Source organism: Haliotis rufescens, unplaced genomic scaffold (genome assembly GCF_023055435.1).
Source record: "Haliotis rufescens isolate VD_foot unplaced genomic scaffold, xgHalRufe1.0.p SCAF_9, whole genome shotgun sequence".
NCBI classification, from domain to species: domain Eukaryota; kingdom Metazoa; phylum Mollusca; class Gastropoda; order Lepetellida; family Haliotidae; genus Haliotis; species Haliotis rufescens.
In genome coordinates this window covers 24,875,085-24,896,126 of record NW_025964383.1, presented here as the reverse complement: position 1 = coordinate 24,896,126, position 21,042 = coordinate 24,875,085, and the positions used below count along the sequence as shown (strand labels likewise).

The 21,042-nt window shown below is 39.9% G+C and overlaps 1 protein-coding gene across 6 annotated transcripts; it reads left to right on the top strand.

Annotated features, from left to right (window-relative positions):
- The first annotated feature begins 2,005 nt into the window (after positions 1-2,005).
- On the top strand, positions 2,006-20,935 carry LOC124127880 (E3 ubiquitin-protein ligase TRIM33-like). 6 transcript variants are annotated; one of them, XM_048390783.1, is made up of 13 exons: positions 2,006-2,183; positions 5,385-5,449; positions 5,498-5,756; positions 6,802-6,899; positions 10,094-10,223; positions 10,392-10,462; positions 11,672-11,771; positions 12,525-13,619; positions 13,768-13,841; positions 14,261-14,608; positions 16,374-16,431; positions 19,388-19,444; positions 20,057-20,935. In XM_048390783.1, the coding sequence occupies exons 1-10, from the start codon at positions 2,156-2,158 to the stop codon at positions 14,324-14,326; spliced, it is 1,986 nt and encodes a 661-aa protein (XP_048246740.1). In that variant the 5' UTR covers positions 2,006-2,155; the 3' UTR covers positions 14,327-14,608; positions 16,374-16,431; positions 19,388-19,444; positions 20,057-20,935. The 6 variants fall into 6 exon arrangements, with proteins under 6 accessions (XP_048246740.1, XP_048246741.1, XP_048246739.1 ...); XM_048390784.1 differs by having other exon boundaries at positions 5,385-5,497; positions 5,594-5,756; XM_048390782.1 differs by having other exon boundaries at positions 5,385-5,545; positions 5,594-5,756.
- The last annotated feature ends 107 nt before the right edge of the window (positions 20,936-21,042 follow it).

The window sequence follows — 21,042 nt, the reverse complement described above, 5'->3', positions numbered from 1 at the left end:
CTAATCGGTTAAGTGAGTGAGTGAGTATGGTTTTACGCCGCTTTTAGCAATATTCCAGCAATATCACGGCGAGGGGCACCAGAAATGGGCTTCACACATTTTACCCATGTCGGGAATCGAACCCGGGTCTTTGGCGTGACAAGCGAACACTTTAACCACTAGGCTACCCGACCGACCCTAATCGGTTGAGTACCATGAGTTAGTACTAACACATTAAAGAACAGACAAACTCTGCAATTCACTAAAACGTTAAACGAGAAACCTTAAATAAAGGACGTATCCGAGAAAATGGAAGTAGAAAAGGATCCCTTTACCTAAAATTCACCCAACATGGGGGCCCAGTCATCTAAGGCGCCGCGATTCGCTGTGCAGAGTTGCGTCCCTTGGGCACGCCAGAAACCTATGATTGTGGGTTCGAATCCCGTTCGCCCCAATTATGTTTCAAGGTTTGTCAGCACCATACCCGTGCTCGTGGGTTTCACCGAAGTGGTAAACGTCTGCATTACTTCGGGCTTTCCTCCGACATTAAGCTGACACGCCGCGATGTAACTTAAATACTGTTAAAAGCGGCCTTAAACCCAACTCACTCACTCACTCATTATTTGTTTACGTGCTCAAAAAAGGCAAAACAACAGACAAGCTTCGATCCATGCAACATATCAACGGCAACCTCCCAATTGTCACACATCTCAATTGTCAACCGGGTTATACCAGGATTAGTCAAGGTTGGCTAGTCAAGCAATAGTTACCTGTTTACCTTTCATTAGAGTGAAACAGACCAGAAAACACACATTTTGAGGAATTTACAGGATTGGTCTATCATGCACTTTTAATCATTAAATCATACCAGAAATCACTCTTTTTGAAGTATTCATTACATTATTGCAAAACTTGACAGGAATCTGATCTCTAGGTGGGTGGCAGGGGTCCGAGACGTGTTTAGTGAGTGAGTGAGTGAGTTGGGTTTAACGTCGCTTTTAACAGTATTCCAGTTATATCGCGGCGTGTCAGCTTAATGTGGGAGGAAAGCCCGAAGTGATGCAGATCTCAGACGTTTACCACTTCGGTGAAACCCACGAGCACGGGTATGGTGCTGACAAACCTAGAAACATAATCGGGGCGAACCGGGATTCGAACGCACAATCATAGGTTTCTGGCGTGCCCAAGGGACGCAACTCTGCACAGCGAATCGCGGCGCCTTAGACGACTGGGCCACCCGTGCCCCCAGACGTGTTTAAGGAAGTCCCCAACAGTGGAACATTTCCCACGGCAGGTCTTGATGAGACATCTCCCGTTTGTGGTCTGGTCTCTGGTTCGATTCTTGGAGTAAGTGAACCCATCAAAGTGAGGTGAGGTGAAATGGGGTTTAACGTCACGTCCAAGATTATTGCACTCATATAGCGACGTGCATGCACGTGTGTGTGTGGCTGCTTGTACTAGTCCGAACTGGTGCCGATTTATAGTGCTAGCCCACTGAGATACCATGCGGCAGTTTAACATGATCAATACCCCACTCAGACACAGTATACTGACTCCGAGCCGACCAGTCCTTGTTTTAGCCCCTTAATGCTGAGTCGCCAGACAGGGTAACATCAAGTACAATCTTTTAACGTCTTTTGGTATTACGCGGCCGGGGATCGAACCCCTGACCTTCCGTTTTCCGTGCGGACGCTCTACCACTAGACCACGGTCAAACGTTTATTAAATCTTTCGTGTGTTATTAGACCTTTAAGGTATTAAAAAAAGAAGGATATGTTCACTTTGAAGCATCCTCGGCCTCTACAGATTAAGTCTTACAACCCATGTGCTATCCTTCCCAGTGATGTGGAAAGACGTATCGTGCAGAATATGCATTGTACGATGTTTTGAGATGACATTTATTTATGTTATTCAGTTTACTTTAGAAGAATGAACAAGGATGTAGCTCACATTACATATTGCTTACAAATGCGGTGCGCAGTGACCTGAAAACTCAAGACAGAAGGCAAAGAGATATTGTCAACCTGCCTCACAGCTCCTGTAGCGTTGTTGAGTGCCCGTTTGGGGCCTACATATTCATATAGGACTGCACAAACACGTTGTGTACTTTGGCTGTCTAGTCTCGTACAACTGATATTTATGGCACGTTCATGGTGTATTGTCTTAGCATTACTTCATGGCCTCGACACTCGAACATCAACAAGGTATGTACATCGATATGACACATGACATGGTGTTTCAATGCGTCCACTATTTAATGCCCAGCATTTTAAAATACAGGCGCACCTAAACAGAAGGTTTAATTGTGTCTGAAAAACCTCAATATGAGGCTGCGTCTGTTAACGTCATAAGCTCGTGTGCGATTAGGTGTGCTCTATGGGAATGATTGATATCATCAGCATCGATCAACGCAATTGAGATACGATTACATTCATCAACCAAGTCAGCGGGTCTGACCACCCGATCCCGTTAGTCGCCTTTTACGACAAGCATGGGTTGCTGAAGACGTATGTGGGTATGTAGGAATGTTGGTAAGTGAATATGGGTGTTTGCTGGTACGCGGGTATGTTACTGTTGTAGTATGTTTTATGTAGGGATGTGGTTAAAAGAGTATGGGTGTTTGCTGGTACGCGGGTATGTTACTGTTGTATGTTGGTATGTAGTGTTGTGGGTATATGAGTATGGGTGTTTGCTGGTACGCGGGTATGTTACTGTTGTAGTATGTTGGTATGTAGGGATGTGGTTAAAAGAGTATGGGTGTTTGCTGGTACGCGGGTATGTTACTGTTGTATGTTGGTATGTAGTGTTGTGGGTATATGAGTATGGGTGTTTGCTGGTACGCGGATATGTTACTGTTGTAGTATGTTGGTATGTAGGGATGTGGGTATAAGAGTATGGGTGTTTGCTGGTACGCGGGTATGTTACTGTTGTATGTTGGTATGTAGTGTTGTGGGTATATGAGTATGGGTGTTTGCTGGTACGCGGATATGTTACTGTTGTAGTATGTTGGTATGTAGGGATGTGGGTATAAGAGTATGGGTGTTTGCTGGTACGCGGGTATGTTACTGTTGTATGTTGGTATGTAGTGTTGTGGGTATATGAGTATGGGTGTTTGCTGGTACGCGGATATGTTACTGTTGTATGTTGGTATGTAGTGTTGTGGGTATATGAGTATGGGTGTTTGCTGGTACGCGGATATGTTACTGTTGTAGTATGTTGGTATGTAGGGATGTGGGTATAAGAGTATGGGTGTTTGCTGGTACGCGGGTATGTTACTGTTGTATGTTGGTATGTAGTGTTGTGGGTATATGAGTATGGGTGTTTGCTGGTACGCGGATATGTTACTGTTGTAGTATGTTGGTATGTAGGGATGTGGGTATAAGAGTATGGGTGTTTGCTGGTACGCGGGTATGTTACTGTTGTATGTTGGTATGTAGTGTTGTGGGTAAATGAGTATGGGTGTTTGCTGGTACGCGGATATGTTACTGTTGTATGTTGGTATGTAGTGTTGTGGGTATATGAGTATGGGTGTTTGCTGGTACGCAGATATGTTACTGTTGTAGTATGTTGGTATGTAGTGATGTGGGTATAAGAGTATGGGTGTTTGCTGGTACGCGGGTATGTTACTGTTGTATGTTGGTATGTTGGTATGTAGGGATGTGGGTATATGAGTATGGGTGTTTGCTGGTACGCCGGTTTGTTACTGTTGTATGTTGGTATGTAGGGATGTGGGTATATGAGTATGGGTGTTTGCTGGTACGCGGGTATGTTACTGTTGTATGTTGGTATGTAGGGATGTGGGTATAAGAGTATGGGTGTTTGCTGGCACGCGGGTATGTTACTGTTGTATGTTGGTATGTAGTGTTGTGGGTATATGAGTATGGGTGTTTGCTGGTACGCGGGTATGTTACTGTTGTATGTTGGTATGTAGTGTTGTGGGTATAAGAGTATGGGTGTTTGCTGGTATGCGGGTATGTTACTGTTGTATGTTGGTATGTAGTGTTGTGGGTATAAGAGTATGGGTGTTTGCTGGTACGCGGGTATGTTACTGTTGTATGTTGGTATGTAGGGATGTGGGTATATGAGTATGGGTGTTTGCTGGTACGCGGGTATGTTACTGTTGTATGTTGGTATGTAGTGTTGTGGGTATAAGAGTATGGGTGTTTGCTGGTACGCGGGTATGTTACTGTTGTATGTTGGTATGTAGGGTTGTGGGTATATGAGTATGGGTGTTTGCTGGTACGCGGGTATGTTACTGTTGTATGTTGGTATGTAGTGTTGTGGGTATAAGAGTATGGGTGTTTGCTGGTATGCGGGTATGTTACTGTTGTAGTATGTTGGTATGTAGGGATGTGGTTAAAAGAGTATGGGTGTTTGCTGGTACGCGGATATGTTACTGTTGTAGTATGTTGGTATGTAGGGTTGTGGGTATATGAGTATGGGTGTTTGCTGGTACGCGGGTATGTTACTGTTGTAGTATGTTGGTATGTAGTGTTGTGGGTATAAGAGTATGGGTGTTTGCTGGTACGCGGGTATGTTACTGTTGTATGTTGGTATGTAGTGTTGTGGGTATATGAGTATGGGTGTTTGCTGGTACGCGGGTATGTTACTGTTGTATGTTGGTATGTAGTGTTGTGGGTATAAGAGTATGGGTGTTTGCTGGTACGCGGGTATGTTACTGTAGTATGTTGGTATGTAGGGTTGTGGGTATATGAGTATGGGTGTTTGCTGGTACGCCGGTATGTTACTGTTGTAGTATGTTGGTATGTAGTGTTGTGGGTATAAGAGTATGGGTGTTTGCTGGTACGCCGGTATGTTACTGTTGTATGTTGGTATGTAGGGTTGTGGGTATATGAGTATGGGTGTTTGCTGGTACGCGGGTATGTTACTGTTGTAGTATGTTGGTATGTAGTGATGTGGGTATAAGAGTATGGGTGTTTGCTGGTACGCGGGTATGTTACTGTTGTAGTATGTTGGTATGTAGGGTTGTGGGTATAAGAGTATGGGTCTTTGTTGTTGCGCGGGTATGTTACTGTTTTAGTATTTGGGTGTGTGGGTATGTAGAGTTGTGGGCATGTGAGTATGGGTGTTTGTTGTTGCGCGGGTATGTTGGTCTGTTACTGTTTTAGTATTTGGGTATGTGAGTATGTAGTGATGTAGGTATGTGAGTATGCATATGGGTGTTTGTTGTTGCGCGGGTATGTTACTGTTTTAGTAGTTTGGTATGTGGGTATGTAGGAATATGGATATGTGAGTATGAGCGTTTATTGGTACGCGGATATGTTGGTATGTAGGTAGGCAGATATGCGGGAAACATATAATTTGCATATATAAGCAATTCTCCACGTTCTACATCTTCAGAATTACAGTCTTCTACAGATAAGTAGAGTATAATATAATTTCAGCGATGGACACAGCTCATGTTGTCATCCTTCAGAGGAACCATACGTACCTGAAGGAATGGCTTCAGGTGGACCCTGTGCTGGACGCCTTGTACCAGGACGGTGTCTTCACACAGGTGGACCCTGTGCTGGACGCCTTGTACCAGGACTGTGTCTTCACACAGGTGGACCCTGTGCTGGACGCCTTGTACCAGGGCTGTGTCTTCACACAGACAGACTATGACAGGTGTAGGCAGGCTGGCGGAGAAAAGTGTGAGATGTTGTTGGAGATCCTAAAGAAAAAAGGAGTGGAAGGCTACAGAACACTGTGTACAGTCCTGGACACAACGCAACTATTTATAAAAGAACGCCTTGATCGGACCTCGACTGAAGCAGGTACAACGTCGTAATTTGTGAAGAGTGCACATTCTTAATTTATTCAGGAATTATTAGGAAGTATTCATGTGAGAAGGGGCGGTCGGGTAGCCCAGTGGTTAAAGCGTTCGCTCGTCACGCAGAAGACCCGGGTTCGATTCCCGACATGGGTACAATGTGTGAAGCCCATTTCTGGTGTCCCCCGCCGTGATATTGCTGTAATATTGCTAAAAGCGGCGTAAAACCATACTCACTCACTCATGTGAGAATGTTAAAGGATCTTATCTTCACAATCACAAGGGTTGGACAACTGAACGTCATTACACGGAGTAATGGCAAGGTATCATTTCAATCAATCATCCAATGTGGCCAAACGTGTATGTATTCTGCATTCTATTAGATAGATGTGTTTCATTTTTACCACTGGGTCCTTACGTTAATCTGGGGCTTCTACACATGATTCTACATGATCATGCCAAATAAGCTATCAGTCTTTTGAGATATTTCATAACCATACGATCATGCTTCAAGAAACGTATTATCCACTCTAAAAAGTGATGAAGTAAAGATGTAATTATTGTTTCAAATTTACATAAACCGACATAAGACATTACTCTCAACAATTAGTGACAGACTGATTTGGCACTATTTCAGCTTTGTTCAAATAGTGCAAAACCTGAACATGATACAAAAATACCAAGCGTTCCAAATGAAATAGCACATTGCTAATCACAGGAAGCAATCCGATGATATAGTTAATTTTGTTTGTTTGTTGTTTAACGCCGCACTCAGCAATATTCCAGTCATATGACGGCGGTCTGTAAAATAATCGAGTCTGGACTAGACAATCCAGTGATTGCCATCATGAGCATCGATCCACGCAATTGGGATACCATGACATGCATCAACCAAGTCAGCGAGCTTGACTACCCGATCCCGTTAGTCGCCTTTTACGACAAGCTTGGATTGCTGAAGACCTATTCTTCCCCGGATCTTGACGGGTCATCAGATGATATAATACTGGTACTTCGGTGAAGAACATAAACGTATATCTATTCTCTTTCAGGTCTGACAAGTGTTATCTTTGTTAATAAGATAAAGTTAGAAGCTCAGCATAGGAAGGAAATAGAGGAATATGAGAAGCAGATAGCTCTGTTACAATCAGTAAGTCAAACTCGCTTATTTCTCTGTACCACATAAACTATTTATTAATCAGTATTACTCTTTGGGAAACGTATCAAAATTGTGACTGTCCAATATCCAAGGCATGCAGAACTGTGAAGACCAATTTTCCGGAATGTCACGTGAGAAATTCGTCAAGGTTTATGATTGACCTTAATCACATTGCGAACCTGGTAATCAGCTGTGGTACCATAGACTTTTGAAATGGAATTTTAAAATTATTTTCTGGGTTTTGTAAGTTTATCCGTTTTACAATTTCTTCTTTCTTCAAGTTGATATATATTAAAACAATATCTTTATATATGAAACCAATTTTCACATTATTGAGAAAAGTAACAAAACTAAAATCAAAATACGAGTCCCAACTTAAACCCCTTTGTGTAGTTGCCAGATAACATCACAACATAGCGATCCACCTAACATTATACAGAAGAGATACAAGAAGAAAGGATTAACACACAGAAGTCTACAAACATTCCTCTAATGCGTTACACACACTGAGTATAACAAACAAACTACTGATTTTGAAGCGAAGTTTTCGGTTATTTCTATTTGAAAGCTCGTAAAAGTAACGGGGAGCCGTAGAAAACGAAGCAAGGGAGTTAACTGACTGTAAAAGTCCAGTTTCCAACCTTACCGAACTAATTATATAATCTGCAATAATGGAGTTACATTTTGGCTGTACTACAAGTCTATGCATAGTCCAATCAACTCGCGTAAAGAACTAGATATCCGGTTCGTAATTATATATATAAACAACATGGATTTCAACGTGCAGATTTCGGTCGACTGCAGGATTTGCAAAACATCTGTACCACCAGCTGGGCGTCGACAGATATTTTGCAAATTCTTTCATGTTTTTAAGCTAGGTGCTCACATGATTTGATACACATCACGGGGTAGGACCCGTTTTATTACAATACAGATCTTGACTATCGAGCAGATCGTCTTGCCTGGGCGCCGGGGTTTTGTTTGAAGCAAATGCAAGTGATATGAGAGATGGAATCTAATTTATCAATAGTTTGAACAAAGAAGGGACATAACTCGTAATAGCAACTGGTGACACTGGAAATTTCAGCCACTTTCGGCAAGGGTGGAAACTGGACTTTTAAAGTCGGTTAACGCCCTTGCCTCGTAGAAAATTCCTTCAATCGAACATTTCCGATAAGGTTCTTAACTTCGACCCACTTAATCGCAAAACTGATATCCTAAGAGATTCGGAATTTCATGATGAACACGTGAGTATCACCACTTCTATGCGTAATAAAATTCTTGTCAACATGAACCCCAAAATGCCGTGTAACTAATAACAAAAGGTTGGTTGGTTGGTTTGTTGTTTAACGCCGCACTCAGCAATATTCCAGCTATATGACGGCGGTCTGTAAATAATCGAGTCTGGACTAGACAATCCAGTGATTAATATCATGAGCATCAATCCACGCATTTGGGATCGATGATATGCATCAACAAAGTCAGCGAGCCTGACTACCAGATCCCGTAAGTCGCCTTTTACGACAAGCATAGTCACCATTTACGGCAAGCATGGGTTGCTGAAGACCTTTTCTACCCCGGATCTTCACGGGTTAATAATAAAAGGGAATTCGATAAGTACAAGTTTCTACTTATAACATGTCAACTTACATATCCACCAAATTATCGAGCACAGGCTTAACACTCCTTTTGCATTTTCATGTTATATGAAAAGATTAATACCACAGCGCTGTAAGGAGATATCACACTATATGAACAACGTTATTAACATACACTTTCAGTCGAGAGCCGAATAAAAAAAATAAAGTTTTCATCGGCTTACCAGCAAGTGATTAGGAATGTATTGAGACGGGGCACTCTGATAAACATATAGTGATGACAAAACGAATGTCTGTGTGTATTGATGTTCTTGAAAAATAGTGTAACAATATACTGGCAGTTGATTTGGTTAAAACAAATGGAAGGTGGTGTTCTTTCTCTCCTGGTCTAGGAATAACAATAATGTGGTCTTGCGAGGCAAGCAAGTACTGCTTTCTATTTAAGGTCATTACGTCACATTAAACCAATTCTTTAAACTCTGATTCAAAAGTAACACCGGTTTAACTGTTAGGATAACTGTAAAGATATAGAATGTGCTCATGTTTTCGCAAGTAAGCGTTTATTTGGTTAACAAATTCCACTCCTGATCATGTTGTCCGCAGAGAATGTGGGCGCTATCCCTTGTATGTCACAGTTAATAAGCAATGTGTACAATAATGGTGCAAACTTGTATGAATGAAACTAGATTTCCAAGAGGAGCTCCATACATGATGCTGCAACTGGTTTCACATGAAATCAACTGCACGGCAAAAATAAAATTACTGCTGTGTATTTTTGGATTCGGTTAGACAGTATGTCGACACAGTTGATTCGTTTCTCTCTGAATTAACTCAGCGTTTAAAATGTGCTTAATTTGAAAAGATGGGCATTGGTCGTTTTCCAACAGTTCCAAAACGAGCTATCATATAAATTTTAGACATACCCTTGAAACAGAATTTTATTTGTTTAATTTATATATTAATAAATTTCGCATTGCGTTGGCACAGTTTCGCCGTTGTACTCATTCTCGTTTCATGGAAAATGGCAGGTATTCAAATATTCCTTGGGAACTGAGATTCTGCCAGTATGTAATAGAATTTTGGTTGAAAAATGAGTATCATTTCTTGCTTGTATGTAAATTTTACATCAACTTAATATACTTACATATACATAAGAAGTATTGTATTAACCCTAATAAAACTAGATTTAATGTTTAAAGGCTTCCAAACATATATTTATTTTAGTGAAATGTTGCCATGTTTATCCTCGAGGGTAGGGAACTGAGAAAAGCAGCCTTAAAATAACGAACTCATTTAAAATAACGAACTCAAGTGTTCTGTGATTACCTCCCTTCATCTGCCAAGCGGTGTCTGATCAGGTGAACATGTTTGATGGAAAACATAAGTACCGAATAAGAATCGAATTGATACAATAATATATTCATTTAAATATGTATATATATATATCAATTGATTTCTTTAAATTAGTTAAATAAACAGCATTCAGCTGCGCATATTTGTAAAAATGACATTAATCCTACTGTTGATTGAAATGATGTCAGTGATGTATTATTTAGTTGCAGGCCTATATTTTTATTTTCTTTCCAGGACATTAATGACCTCAAACAGCAGTTGGAACAGCTGAGAGGGATTCAGGACACACTAGAGAAGACTAAACACAAGGAGGCAAAAGATCATATTTCACAGATCAAGGAGCAAGGCGTACATATAGAAGAGTGTGCGTTATAATTTTGATTTTGAAAGTGATTTATTATTGAGTAAGAATTTATTAAACGACGGTTAATCCTTTTCAGTCATTGTGGTGATATATATTACCTGGATATGATTGTCCAAATTTTCTGGATCCGTTTGGCCTGATAAGAATAATTTTGCCTTATGTTTTCAGTGCAATTCCATTTAGCAAAGTCACAAAGGGACCTACTGAAGGCCAACGAAAAATGTGACAGACTCAAGAAGGTATGCTGCAGATTATATCCTTATATCCATCTGCATATGCAAAGTGAGTGAGTGAGTAAGGTTTTACGCCGTTTTTAGCAATATTCCAGCAATATCATGGCGGGGGACACCAGAAATGGGCTTCACACATTGTACTCATGTGGGGAATCGAACCCGAGTCTTCGGCGTGACGAGCGAACGCTTTAACCACTAGGCTACCCTCACCGCCTCTCATGTGCATAGGATGACAGATTGTAGAGATCATGATCTAATTCATGCCACCCATAATAAACATGAAGGACTGTCCACAGAGGTGAGGCGAAATGAGGTTTTACGTCGAGTTCAAGATTTTATATATTTATCGACGTGCATGCACGTGTATTTGTGCGGCTGCTCATAGTAGTCTGGACTTATGTCGGCTTTACAGCGCTAGGCTTCACAAATAACATGTCGGCGTTTAACATAAATACCTCATTCAGACACATTATGCTGACTTGCACGAAGCTGGTTGTCGCATAATTGGAATTGGCTTTAATCACATTTACTCGCATTACAATTATGCCTGTATACAACCTAAATCTTATAATGTTATACACTTGAGAGATCCGTGAAGATCAGGGATAGAATAGGTCTTCAGCAACCCATGCTTGCCGTAAAAGGCGACTATGCTTGCCGTAAAAGGCGACTAACGGGATCGGTGGTCAGACTCGTTGACTTGGTTGATGCATGTCATCGATCCCAATTGCGTGGATCGATGTTCATGATGTAAATCACTTGATTGTCTGGTCCCGACCCGATTATTTACAGACCGCCGTCATATAGCTGGAATATTGCTGAGTTCGGCGTAAAACAACAAACCAAACCAAAACCAAATCTAATAAGTATTTGATTTTCCTGGGTTGAAATGCAATTGTGTTATTTGTTTGGGGTCTTGAACGTATTTTCCTACTATAAGACATAAATTTAAACACGAAAGGACACCTCAGGCATAGTTTCATTAGAGGAGTGTCTTATCCTCTTTTGAATGATTTGATATTACTTGTAGATGCAGGGGCGGTCGGGTAGCCTAGTGGTTAAAGCGTTCGCTCGTCACGCCGAAGACCCGGGTTCGATTCCCGACATGGGTACAATGTGTGAAGCCCATTTCTGGTGTCCCCCGCCGTGATATTGCTGGAATATTGCTAAAAGCGGCGTAAAACCATACTCACTCACTCACTCACTCACTTGTAGATGCTGGAGGAAGAAAAAGAAGCCTATAAAGCGTTAGTGGGACTTCCTGCACCACGTACTCCAGACACGTCAGGAAACACAGGAGAGGACATGGATGAAGGTACAGGATCAGATACAGAGGAAACTAATACCAATACAAATACCATGAAACTGTCAAACAATTTACCGAACCGCAAAAGAAACGTCACCATGTCGCTGGTGTGTCCCCATGGTCTGTCGAGCAGTTTCCGAAACAGTAACGAAGCGATCTTGAGGATGCTGTCTGACGATCCTGACGTCGGGTGGTGACCCTTGGTCTTCCACTACGTAGTAGGTCATCTGTAGTGTTGCTGGAGCCTGTATATGGCCCTTACGTGGACTTGCAATGCATTGGCTACTTGCCGGGTGGTTTGTCCAGCTTCCAATCGTCCGAGGGCTTGGTGTCGCTGATTTCTTGTCAATCTTGGCATGTGGGAGCAATTCAATATCGAATGAATGTTATCCGATCTGGGTGGAGTTTTACAGGGCAAGAAATGTGCATTTCAATTTGCACGGAACTCACGTGCATCGGGTTACCATGGCCGTTGCCGTGATGCGTTTGGGTGATCGGTTTTATTGTCATATGCTTTGTTTTTTTATCATAAAATTTCATTTTTTCAAGACAAGGTTATGTTAAATTTGAGAAACTTTGACAAAAATACCCCGATATTTAAATGACAACTTTTCATGCAATGTTACTTGAGGTGACGTTTCTTTTACGGTTCAGTACATATCCATTGCGTATTGCTGAAACTGAACTAAGCACGGTCTGCTTTAGATAAGTTTTCACTGAGGCACTGAAAATGCCTGAAAACCCTTTTGTTTCTCTGTTTAGCAAGGCCATGTATTGACAAGAAGCAGACCTGTGTGCTTTCGGTGCATGGCCACTGTGATGTAGACAAATTACGTCTTCTTCCATGTCTGCATGCTGCTTGTGAGTCATGTATAGAAAAGCACCTTAACGAAGAAAGACGCTACAAGCTAGTGTGTCCATGTGGACAGACCTTCACTATGGGGGAAACTGCACCTGACTTTGTTAGGCGTAATGAAGCTGCATATGCTGCTAATTCTGAAAAAGAAAAGAGATGTTCCTACCTTCAAATGACTCACGATACCAATTGTGTTGTTTACTGTAAAGAATGCAATGATAATCTTTGTCCAAACTGTCTCAATATTCATAATTCAGTAAGGCAAAACAGCAATCACACTGTTCGTGAAATCAGCGAGACAAAGCTAACATCCATCGACAGGCTGCTTAGACAAGAGTCCCATTGTGGGGAACATCCTGACAACAAGCTACAATTGTATGACCACGACTGCAGAAAGCCGATATGTGTTGTTTGCTTGCATGGAGCTCATGAACGTCACATGAATTCAGATTTGAAGCACCTTCATGATGAAACAAAGAACCATCTCTTGGAGGAACTGGGAAAGCAAGAGAGTAAACTTCAAGATATCAGAGATACACTTAAATGTGCTAAACATCACCGACATGAATTAGAAGAAACAAACCTTAAACTTGAAACAGACATAATGACAATACACAGGAATGTTGCTGTGAAATTTCTAAGACGACAAGCAACACTTCTTCAAGACATTCCACTGAACCTTAAGGTCCACAATGAAGCAGTTCAGGCACAGATAGATCTTGCCAATGTTGTTGAGGCCTCAGTAGTTAGAACCATAGACTACATCCAGCGAGCTTTAAAGTCAACAAGACATTGGGAACTCATCTGTTTGACCAAAACGATAAATAAAATGTCTGAAGAAAATATGAAGGCAGGAAAATTTACAGCAGATTCAAGGAGCACACAAGTTAGATTCTGCTTCCAAGGAAAGAAGGCATTAGAAGAACTCATTGACATTTCCGGTTGTTTGGCTACCACTATGAAGCCAGATGACATCCCAGATAAACAGCCTACCATTGCAGGTACAGCTCTTCATTTCCTTGAAAACAAAAACAAATTGTATTTTCTAAACGAATACTATTATCAGCCAGCTCAAGCTTGTTACTGTATCTTTATCACATACGTTTATCTGATATAAAACAACTTTTAAGTCATGACTCTTTTTGACAGACCTCCAAAACCAAATAGACATCTTTGCACAGAATGCCTCCAAACTGGAAAACAGGCTTGATGAAACTTTAAAGGTAAGGTAATACCAGCAAATGCACACATGCATTGAGGTGAACTGTTTCTGACATTTATATTATTGTAATTCCAAGAGAACTTACCTTCATATCTATGCATGTTATTGAAGGAAGTGGTAGTGCAAATGAAAGGGAAATGAATATTAAGAAGTAGTGCAAATGAATGGGAAATGAATATTAAGAAGTGTAAAATAATCTCGAGGTAAATGTTAGTTAAAAACATTTATACAGTAAACTACGGTTATAACGAACACGCTTATAAAGAACTGACGGATATAACGAACTAACATTTTAGTCCCGACTACTTGCTGTAGTTATGCTGTACATATGCTTATAACGAATTACGGTTATAACGAACTAAAATAAGTAGTCCCTTTGAGTTCGTTATAACCGTAGTTTACTGTATTTCTATTTGTCAGGTGGTGTCGATACATCAACAGAGATGGATGGATCGTATGCAAACTTCTTGGTATGAGTTTGTTTAAGAGGGTATTGAATGGAGCAGAATTGGTCATAATTGTAGAAAATACATCTACATTTCGAGAGAACAATAGAAACAGGGTGTGTGAATATACAAATTTGGTTGAAATAGTGTCTGCAGCGAATTCTTTCAGTGTTTTATTACCTTTGCGGCTGAACTAATGCGTCGATTCTTTGAAGGTGTTAACCTGCAAGAACACACACAAACCCAAATGGTGGTAAGCAACAGAGACGTTCAACCAGGGAGCCCGCCAAGGACACCTGATGTGTATGAATTGATAAAAACCGTAAGTTCCTTACATTTGTGAAAATAGTAACTGCCCATTCCCTCATCTTAGTGACAGATACCTGATACATTACAGAATATACGTATGGAACTTTTCATGGAAAACTAAGCTTTCTGTTAATTTGTGTTTGATAGTGAACTTGGAGTGAGACAAGGCTGCATACTAAGTCCTTTTTTGTTTTCATTTTTTATTAATGAGTTAGCAACACAAATTCAAGAGAGTGTACAAATGGAATTCAGCTACATCCTGACATGACGCAATTAATTTTACTATTATTTGCGGACGAGTAGCATTGGCGGCTTACAGACACAAATTAACGAATTTGAAAAATACTGTAATGAATGGAAATTAACTGTAAACAAAGATACAACGAAGATCGTTGTTTTTAAAAATGGAGGGATACTTGCTCAAAAGGAAAAATGGCTCTACAAAGGGGAACGCCTAGAAACTACCTCTTTCTACATGTATTTATATTAGGTGTATATTTAGCAAATTATCTTACTTGGTCTATGCATGCAAAGCAAGCATCGATGCAAGGTATTGATTCGCGTGTTGAAACAAATCTATATTCTTGTAAATATTACTTACAAGTCGTTCTTCAAGATATTTGTCCGATATTACTATATGGAGCAGAGATATGGGGACTCAGTAAGCTTGAAAAACTAGAAAAAGGTCATGTATATGCCTGCAAGAAATTCCTTGGTGTTAAGGTTAACAGACCAAGTGTTATGGTATATGGTGATTGTGGCAGATTTCCAATGTATATATATTCATATATAAAGGTTATCAAATATTAGTTGAGATTATTGAATATGCCATCTTATAGGTTCCCGAAAAAAAGTTAATATATGATGGTCCTCCTTGATAAAAATGGAAAACGAAATTGGGCAACAGACGTAAAAGACTTGCTGTTTTCCGTTGGTTATGGCTATGTACCGTGTCAACAAAATATACAATGTCATTCTTATTTCATTAGACCATTGACACAAAGACTTAAAGATATATTTTTACAAAACTGGTCTCAATCTGTATCTGAATCAAACAAAAGTATCTATTACAAAATGGTAAAAGAATTATCTATATCCCGAACAGTATTTATCTCGTTTAAATGTAAAAAAATCCGGGTTTCCTCAGCAAGATTTCGCTGTTGTTCACATTATCTACTTATTGAAACTGGGCGTTACACGGGTATTAAAAGAGAAGAACGTATTTGTCAATTGTGCGCTCTGAATGACATTGAAGATGAATATCACTTCATTTTTATATGCTTATTTTATGCAACATTAAGGGCTAAGTATATACCTTAATATTACTATGTCAATCCCAATTTCTTTAAATTCACATCTCAGTTAAACAACTCGAAGTACTTTCTTTTACAAAATTTATCTCTGTACATTTATCATGCAATGAGACACAGGAAAAATATATGGACTCCACTGCATTATAAGTGTACTGGGGGCGGTCGGGTAGCCTAGTGGTTAAAGCGTCCGCTCGTCACGCCGAAGACCCGGGTTCGATTCCCGACATGGGTACAATGTGTTAAGCCCATTTCTGGTGTCCCCCGCCGTGATATTGCTGTAATATTACTAAAAGCGGCGTAAAACCATACTCACTCACTCACTATAAGTGTACTGGGTCTGGGACCTCCTCAGTACGGAAATAAAGAGATAGCTTCAATCGCATTAAAGTAGATTTACAAAAGCCTGTAAGTATGAGTTAATCGTTCATTAAACTTTTGACTTGTTATATTCCCCTGTCTGCATAGATGATGTCTGAGGGTGTCAGGTCTCATGATGTACATCAATCATGTATCAAACTGAAAGGTTAGTAGTATCATCCCTATGTTGTTGTATAGCACATGCCATTATTACACACCCTATGTTGTTGTACAGCGCATGCCATTATAACAATCCCTATGTTGCTGTACAGCACATGCCATTATAACAATCCCTATGTTGTTGTACAGCACATGTCATTATAACAACCCCTATGTTGTTGTACAGCACATGCCATTATAACAACCCCTATGTTGTTGTACAGCACATGTCATTATAACAATCCCTATGTTGTACTGTTATGCCATTATAACAATCCCTATGTTGTTGTACAGCACATGTCATTATAACAACCCCTATGTTGTTGTACAGCACATGCCATTATAACAACCCCTATGTTGTTGTACTGTAATGCCATTAAAACAATCCCTATGTTGTTGTACTGTAATGTCATTAAAACAATCCCTATGTTGTTTTACAGCAGATGCCATTATAACAATCCCTATGTTGTTGTACAACACATGCCATTATAACAATCCCTATGCTGTACTGTCATGCCATTATAGCAATCCCTATGTTGTTGTACAGCACATGCCATTATAACAATCCCTATGTTGTTGTACAACACATGCCATTATAACAATCCCTATGCTGTACTGTCATGCCATTATAACAATCCCTTTGTTGTTGTACAGCACATGTCATTATAACAATCCCTATGTTGTTGTACTGTTATGCCATTATAACAATCCCTATGTTGTTGTACTGTTATGGCATTATAACAATCCCTATGTTGTTGTACTGTAATGCCATTATAACAATCCCTATGTTGTTGTACTGTAATGTCATTAAAACTTTCCCTATGTTGTTGTACTGTAATGCCATTAAAACTTTCCCTATGTTGTTGTACTGTAATGCCATTAAAACAATCCCTATGTTGTTGTACTGTAATGCCATTATAACAATCCCTATGTTGTTGTACTGTAATGTCATTAAAACTTTCCCTATGTTGTTGTACTGTCATGCCATTATAACAATCCCTATGTTGTTGTACTGTCATGCCATTATAACAATCCCTATGTTGTTGTACTGTCATGCCATTATAACAATCCCTATGTTGTTGTACTGTCATGCCATTATAACAATCCCTATGTTGTTGTACTGTAATGCCATTATAACAATCCCTATGTTGTTGTACTGTTATGCCATTATAACAATCCCTATGTTGTTGTACTGTTATGGCATTATATCAATCCCTATGCTGTCGTACTGTCATGCCATTATATCAATCCCTATGTTGTTGTACAGCACATGCCATTATAACAATCCCTATGTTGTTGTACTGTAATGTCATTAAAACTTTCCCTATGTTGTTGTACTGTAATGCCATTATAACAATCCCTATGTTGTTGTACTGTCATGCCATTATAACAATCCCTATGTTGTTGTACTGTAATGCCATTATAACAATCCCTATGTTGTTGTACTGTCATGCCATTATAACAATCCCTATGTTGTTGTACTGTAATGTCATTATAACAATCCCTATGTTGTTGTACTGTTATGGCATTATAACAATCCCTATGTTGTTGTACTGTTATGGCATTATATCAATCCCTATGCTGTCGTACTGTCATGCCATTATAACAATCCCTATGTTGTTGTACTATCATGCCATTATAACAATCCCTATGTTGTTGTACAGCACATGTCATTATAACAATCCCTATGTTGTTGTACAGCACATGTCATTATAACAATCCCTATGTTGTTGTACTGTTATGGCATTATAACAATCCCTATGTTGTTGTACTGTTATGGCATTATATCAATCCCTATGCTGTCGTACTGTCATGCCATTATAACAATCCCTATGTTGTTGTACAGCACATGCCATTATAACAATCCCTATGTTGTTGTACTGTAATGTCATTAAAACTTTCCCTATGTTGTTGTACTGTAATGCCATTATAACAATCCCTATGTTGTTGTACTGTCATGCCATTATAACAATCCCTATGTTGTTGTACTGTCATGCCATTATAACAATCCCTATGTTGTTGTACTGTCATGCCATTATAACAATCCCTATGTTGTTGTACTGTAATGTCATTAAAACTTTCCCTATGTTGTTGTACTGTAATGCCATTATAACAATCCCTATGTTGTTGTACTGTCATGCCATTATAACAATCCCTATGTTGTTGTACTGTCATGCCATTATAACAATCCCTATGTTGTTGTACTGTCATGCCATTATAACAATCCCTATGTTGTTGTACTGTCATGCCATTATAACAATCCCTATGTTGTTGTACTGTCATGCCATTATAACAATCCCTATGTTGTTGTACTGTCATGCCATTATAACAATCCCTATGTTGTTGTACTGTCATGCCATTATAACAATCCCTATGTTGTTGTACTGTAATGCCATTATAACAATCCCTATGTTGTTGTACAGCACATGTCATTACAACAATCCCTATGTTGTTGTACTGTTATGCCATTATATCAATCCCTATGTTGTTGTACTGTCATGCCATTATAACAATCCCTATGTTGTTGTACTGTCATGCCATTATAACAATCCCTATGTTGTTGTACTGTCATGCCATTATAACAATCCCTATGTTGTTGTACAGCACATGTCATTATAACAATCCCTATGCTGTACTGTAATGCCATTATAACAATCCCTATGTTGTTGTACTGTCATGCCATTATAACAATCCCTATGTTGTTGTACAGCACATGTCATTAAAACAATCCCTATGCTGTACTGTCATGCCATTATAACAATCCCTATGTTGTTGTACTGTTATGTCATTAAAACAATCCCTATTTTGTTGTACAGCACATGCCATTATAACAATCCCTATGTTGTTGTACTGTTGTTGCCATTATCCTATTTATATATGTTTCAAATGCAAATGTGTTTGTCAAAATAGTTCAATTTTGGAATAAGTCTTTTCCTAATGTTTAAAACTGATTTATGTTCCAGTTTGCCCCTCTAATGTGGACATTGTAGGACATGGTGCCAGTGCCAGACTGCTTGTATGTAAGTATCGTGGAGATTCCACTGCCAACTGATAGTACACAAATACTTCTGTTTCCCTACACAGCACGGATACACGGAAGGTTTGGTATATCCTAATATAAGTACATAACCATATACAAGAGTGAATAAATATACAGTGTGGGATGGCTGCCTATGTTGCCACTAAATGCTAGAGTCAGCACCACGTTACAGAGTAAAGTATACTACTAAATATTAGTTAAGAAGTGGATCGTATTATGTAACAGTGATTGAGTGAGTTTTCATCAACACCGCTTTTAACATTATTCCAGTTATATCACGACGTGTCAGCTTAATGTGGGAGGAAGCCCAAAGTGATGCAGGTCTCAGACGTTTAACACTTTGGTGAAACCCACGAGCACGGGTATGGGGCTGACAAACCTAGAAACATAATCGGGGCGAACCGGGATTCGAACTCACAATCATAGGTTTCTGGCGTGCCCAAGGGACACAACCACCTCGGATTATGTAATAGAGTAAAGGTTGCCACTGATGACAGAGTGTACTAGGCATGTTTGGCTGATAGAAGAAAGTATTGTACAGGGTATAACCATATCTGCAATTTCAATAATCTTGAATATCTTTCCACTTTAGGCCCTGTACTTCACATGGATGCTGCTCGAGCAAATAAGAAGTGTTGCCACGTAAACTCCCATGGAGAGCTTATCAATTCACCACCCGACACACATGAACAGGACAGACACAGTTTTAAGGTGTATCTTGGCACCTGCAGCTCTACGCCAGTATTCGTTCCTCAACAGCCATCCGCAAAACCCAACTCCGACCCTCCCAGTCCGCAATACTGGGAGACACTATCAGTGGTTGGTGTTGCGAGTGAAGAGTTGCATCTGTCAATCCTGGAGACAGGCGTGTCTGAGGAGGTACAGATGGACAAATGGTACCGGGCTTGTAATCAGTTCCGGTCCTGGAGTGTCCGTGTATGGAGTTGCGACAGACATCAAGGGAGAATCTGTACCATTGTGTATCGGGAGGGTGAGCGAGGAAGATGTCTAACGGATACTATGCCTCATTCACCTGGAGCACAGGCAACCCTCCACTATGGCGTAGTGTTGGATGTTGAAAGGGGGAGACTCGGTTTCATCGACCTTGACCGAGAGGTTGTGTTAGCCAAAATTGATGTAGAGATAAGAGAACCACTTTACCCGATGTTTGGCGTAGTCCCAAAGTCAAGTGAGTGCACCGTGAATATGAAACTTATCTGCGGGAAAGACATCACAATGACCGCCATGAAGAAATCTCTCATATACAAAGTGCTGACACAATGAACTGGGTGTATGGATGCATTAAAATTAGACTCTGAATTGGATATCAGAGACAAAGAAATGAAACTGAAATGAATCAAAATGACATCAATGCTGTCGAGTTGGGACATACATTAATCTCGTGACCCATTTAACGATGCAAATGTTCATCTCCAATGTTTACCTGCAATTAACACAACTTTTAAAATTCCGTTCTTTTGTGATTTTTCCAGTTTACAATGTATTTATAAATATATCAAATATAGAACATAATGAGTATATTACATTACATTTACTGCTAACATATTGACGATGTGA

What these genes read in the sequence shown, in the direction of transcription:
- LOC124127880 (XM_048390779.1), top strand. Translation starts at nt 2,156, where the DNA reads ATGGCCTCGACACTCGAACATCAACAAG. An exon ending in GACACTCGAACATCAACAAG is followed by an intron (nt 2,184 to 5,384) that starts GTATGTACATCG and finishes ATATAATTTCAG; the next exon opens with CGATGGACACAGCTCATGTT. An exon ending in AGGCGTACATATAGAAGAGT is followed by an intron (nt 10,224 to 10,391) that starts GTGCGTTATAAT and finishes TTATGTTTTCAG; the next exon opens with TGCAATTCCATTTAGCAAAG.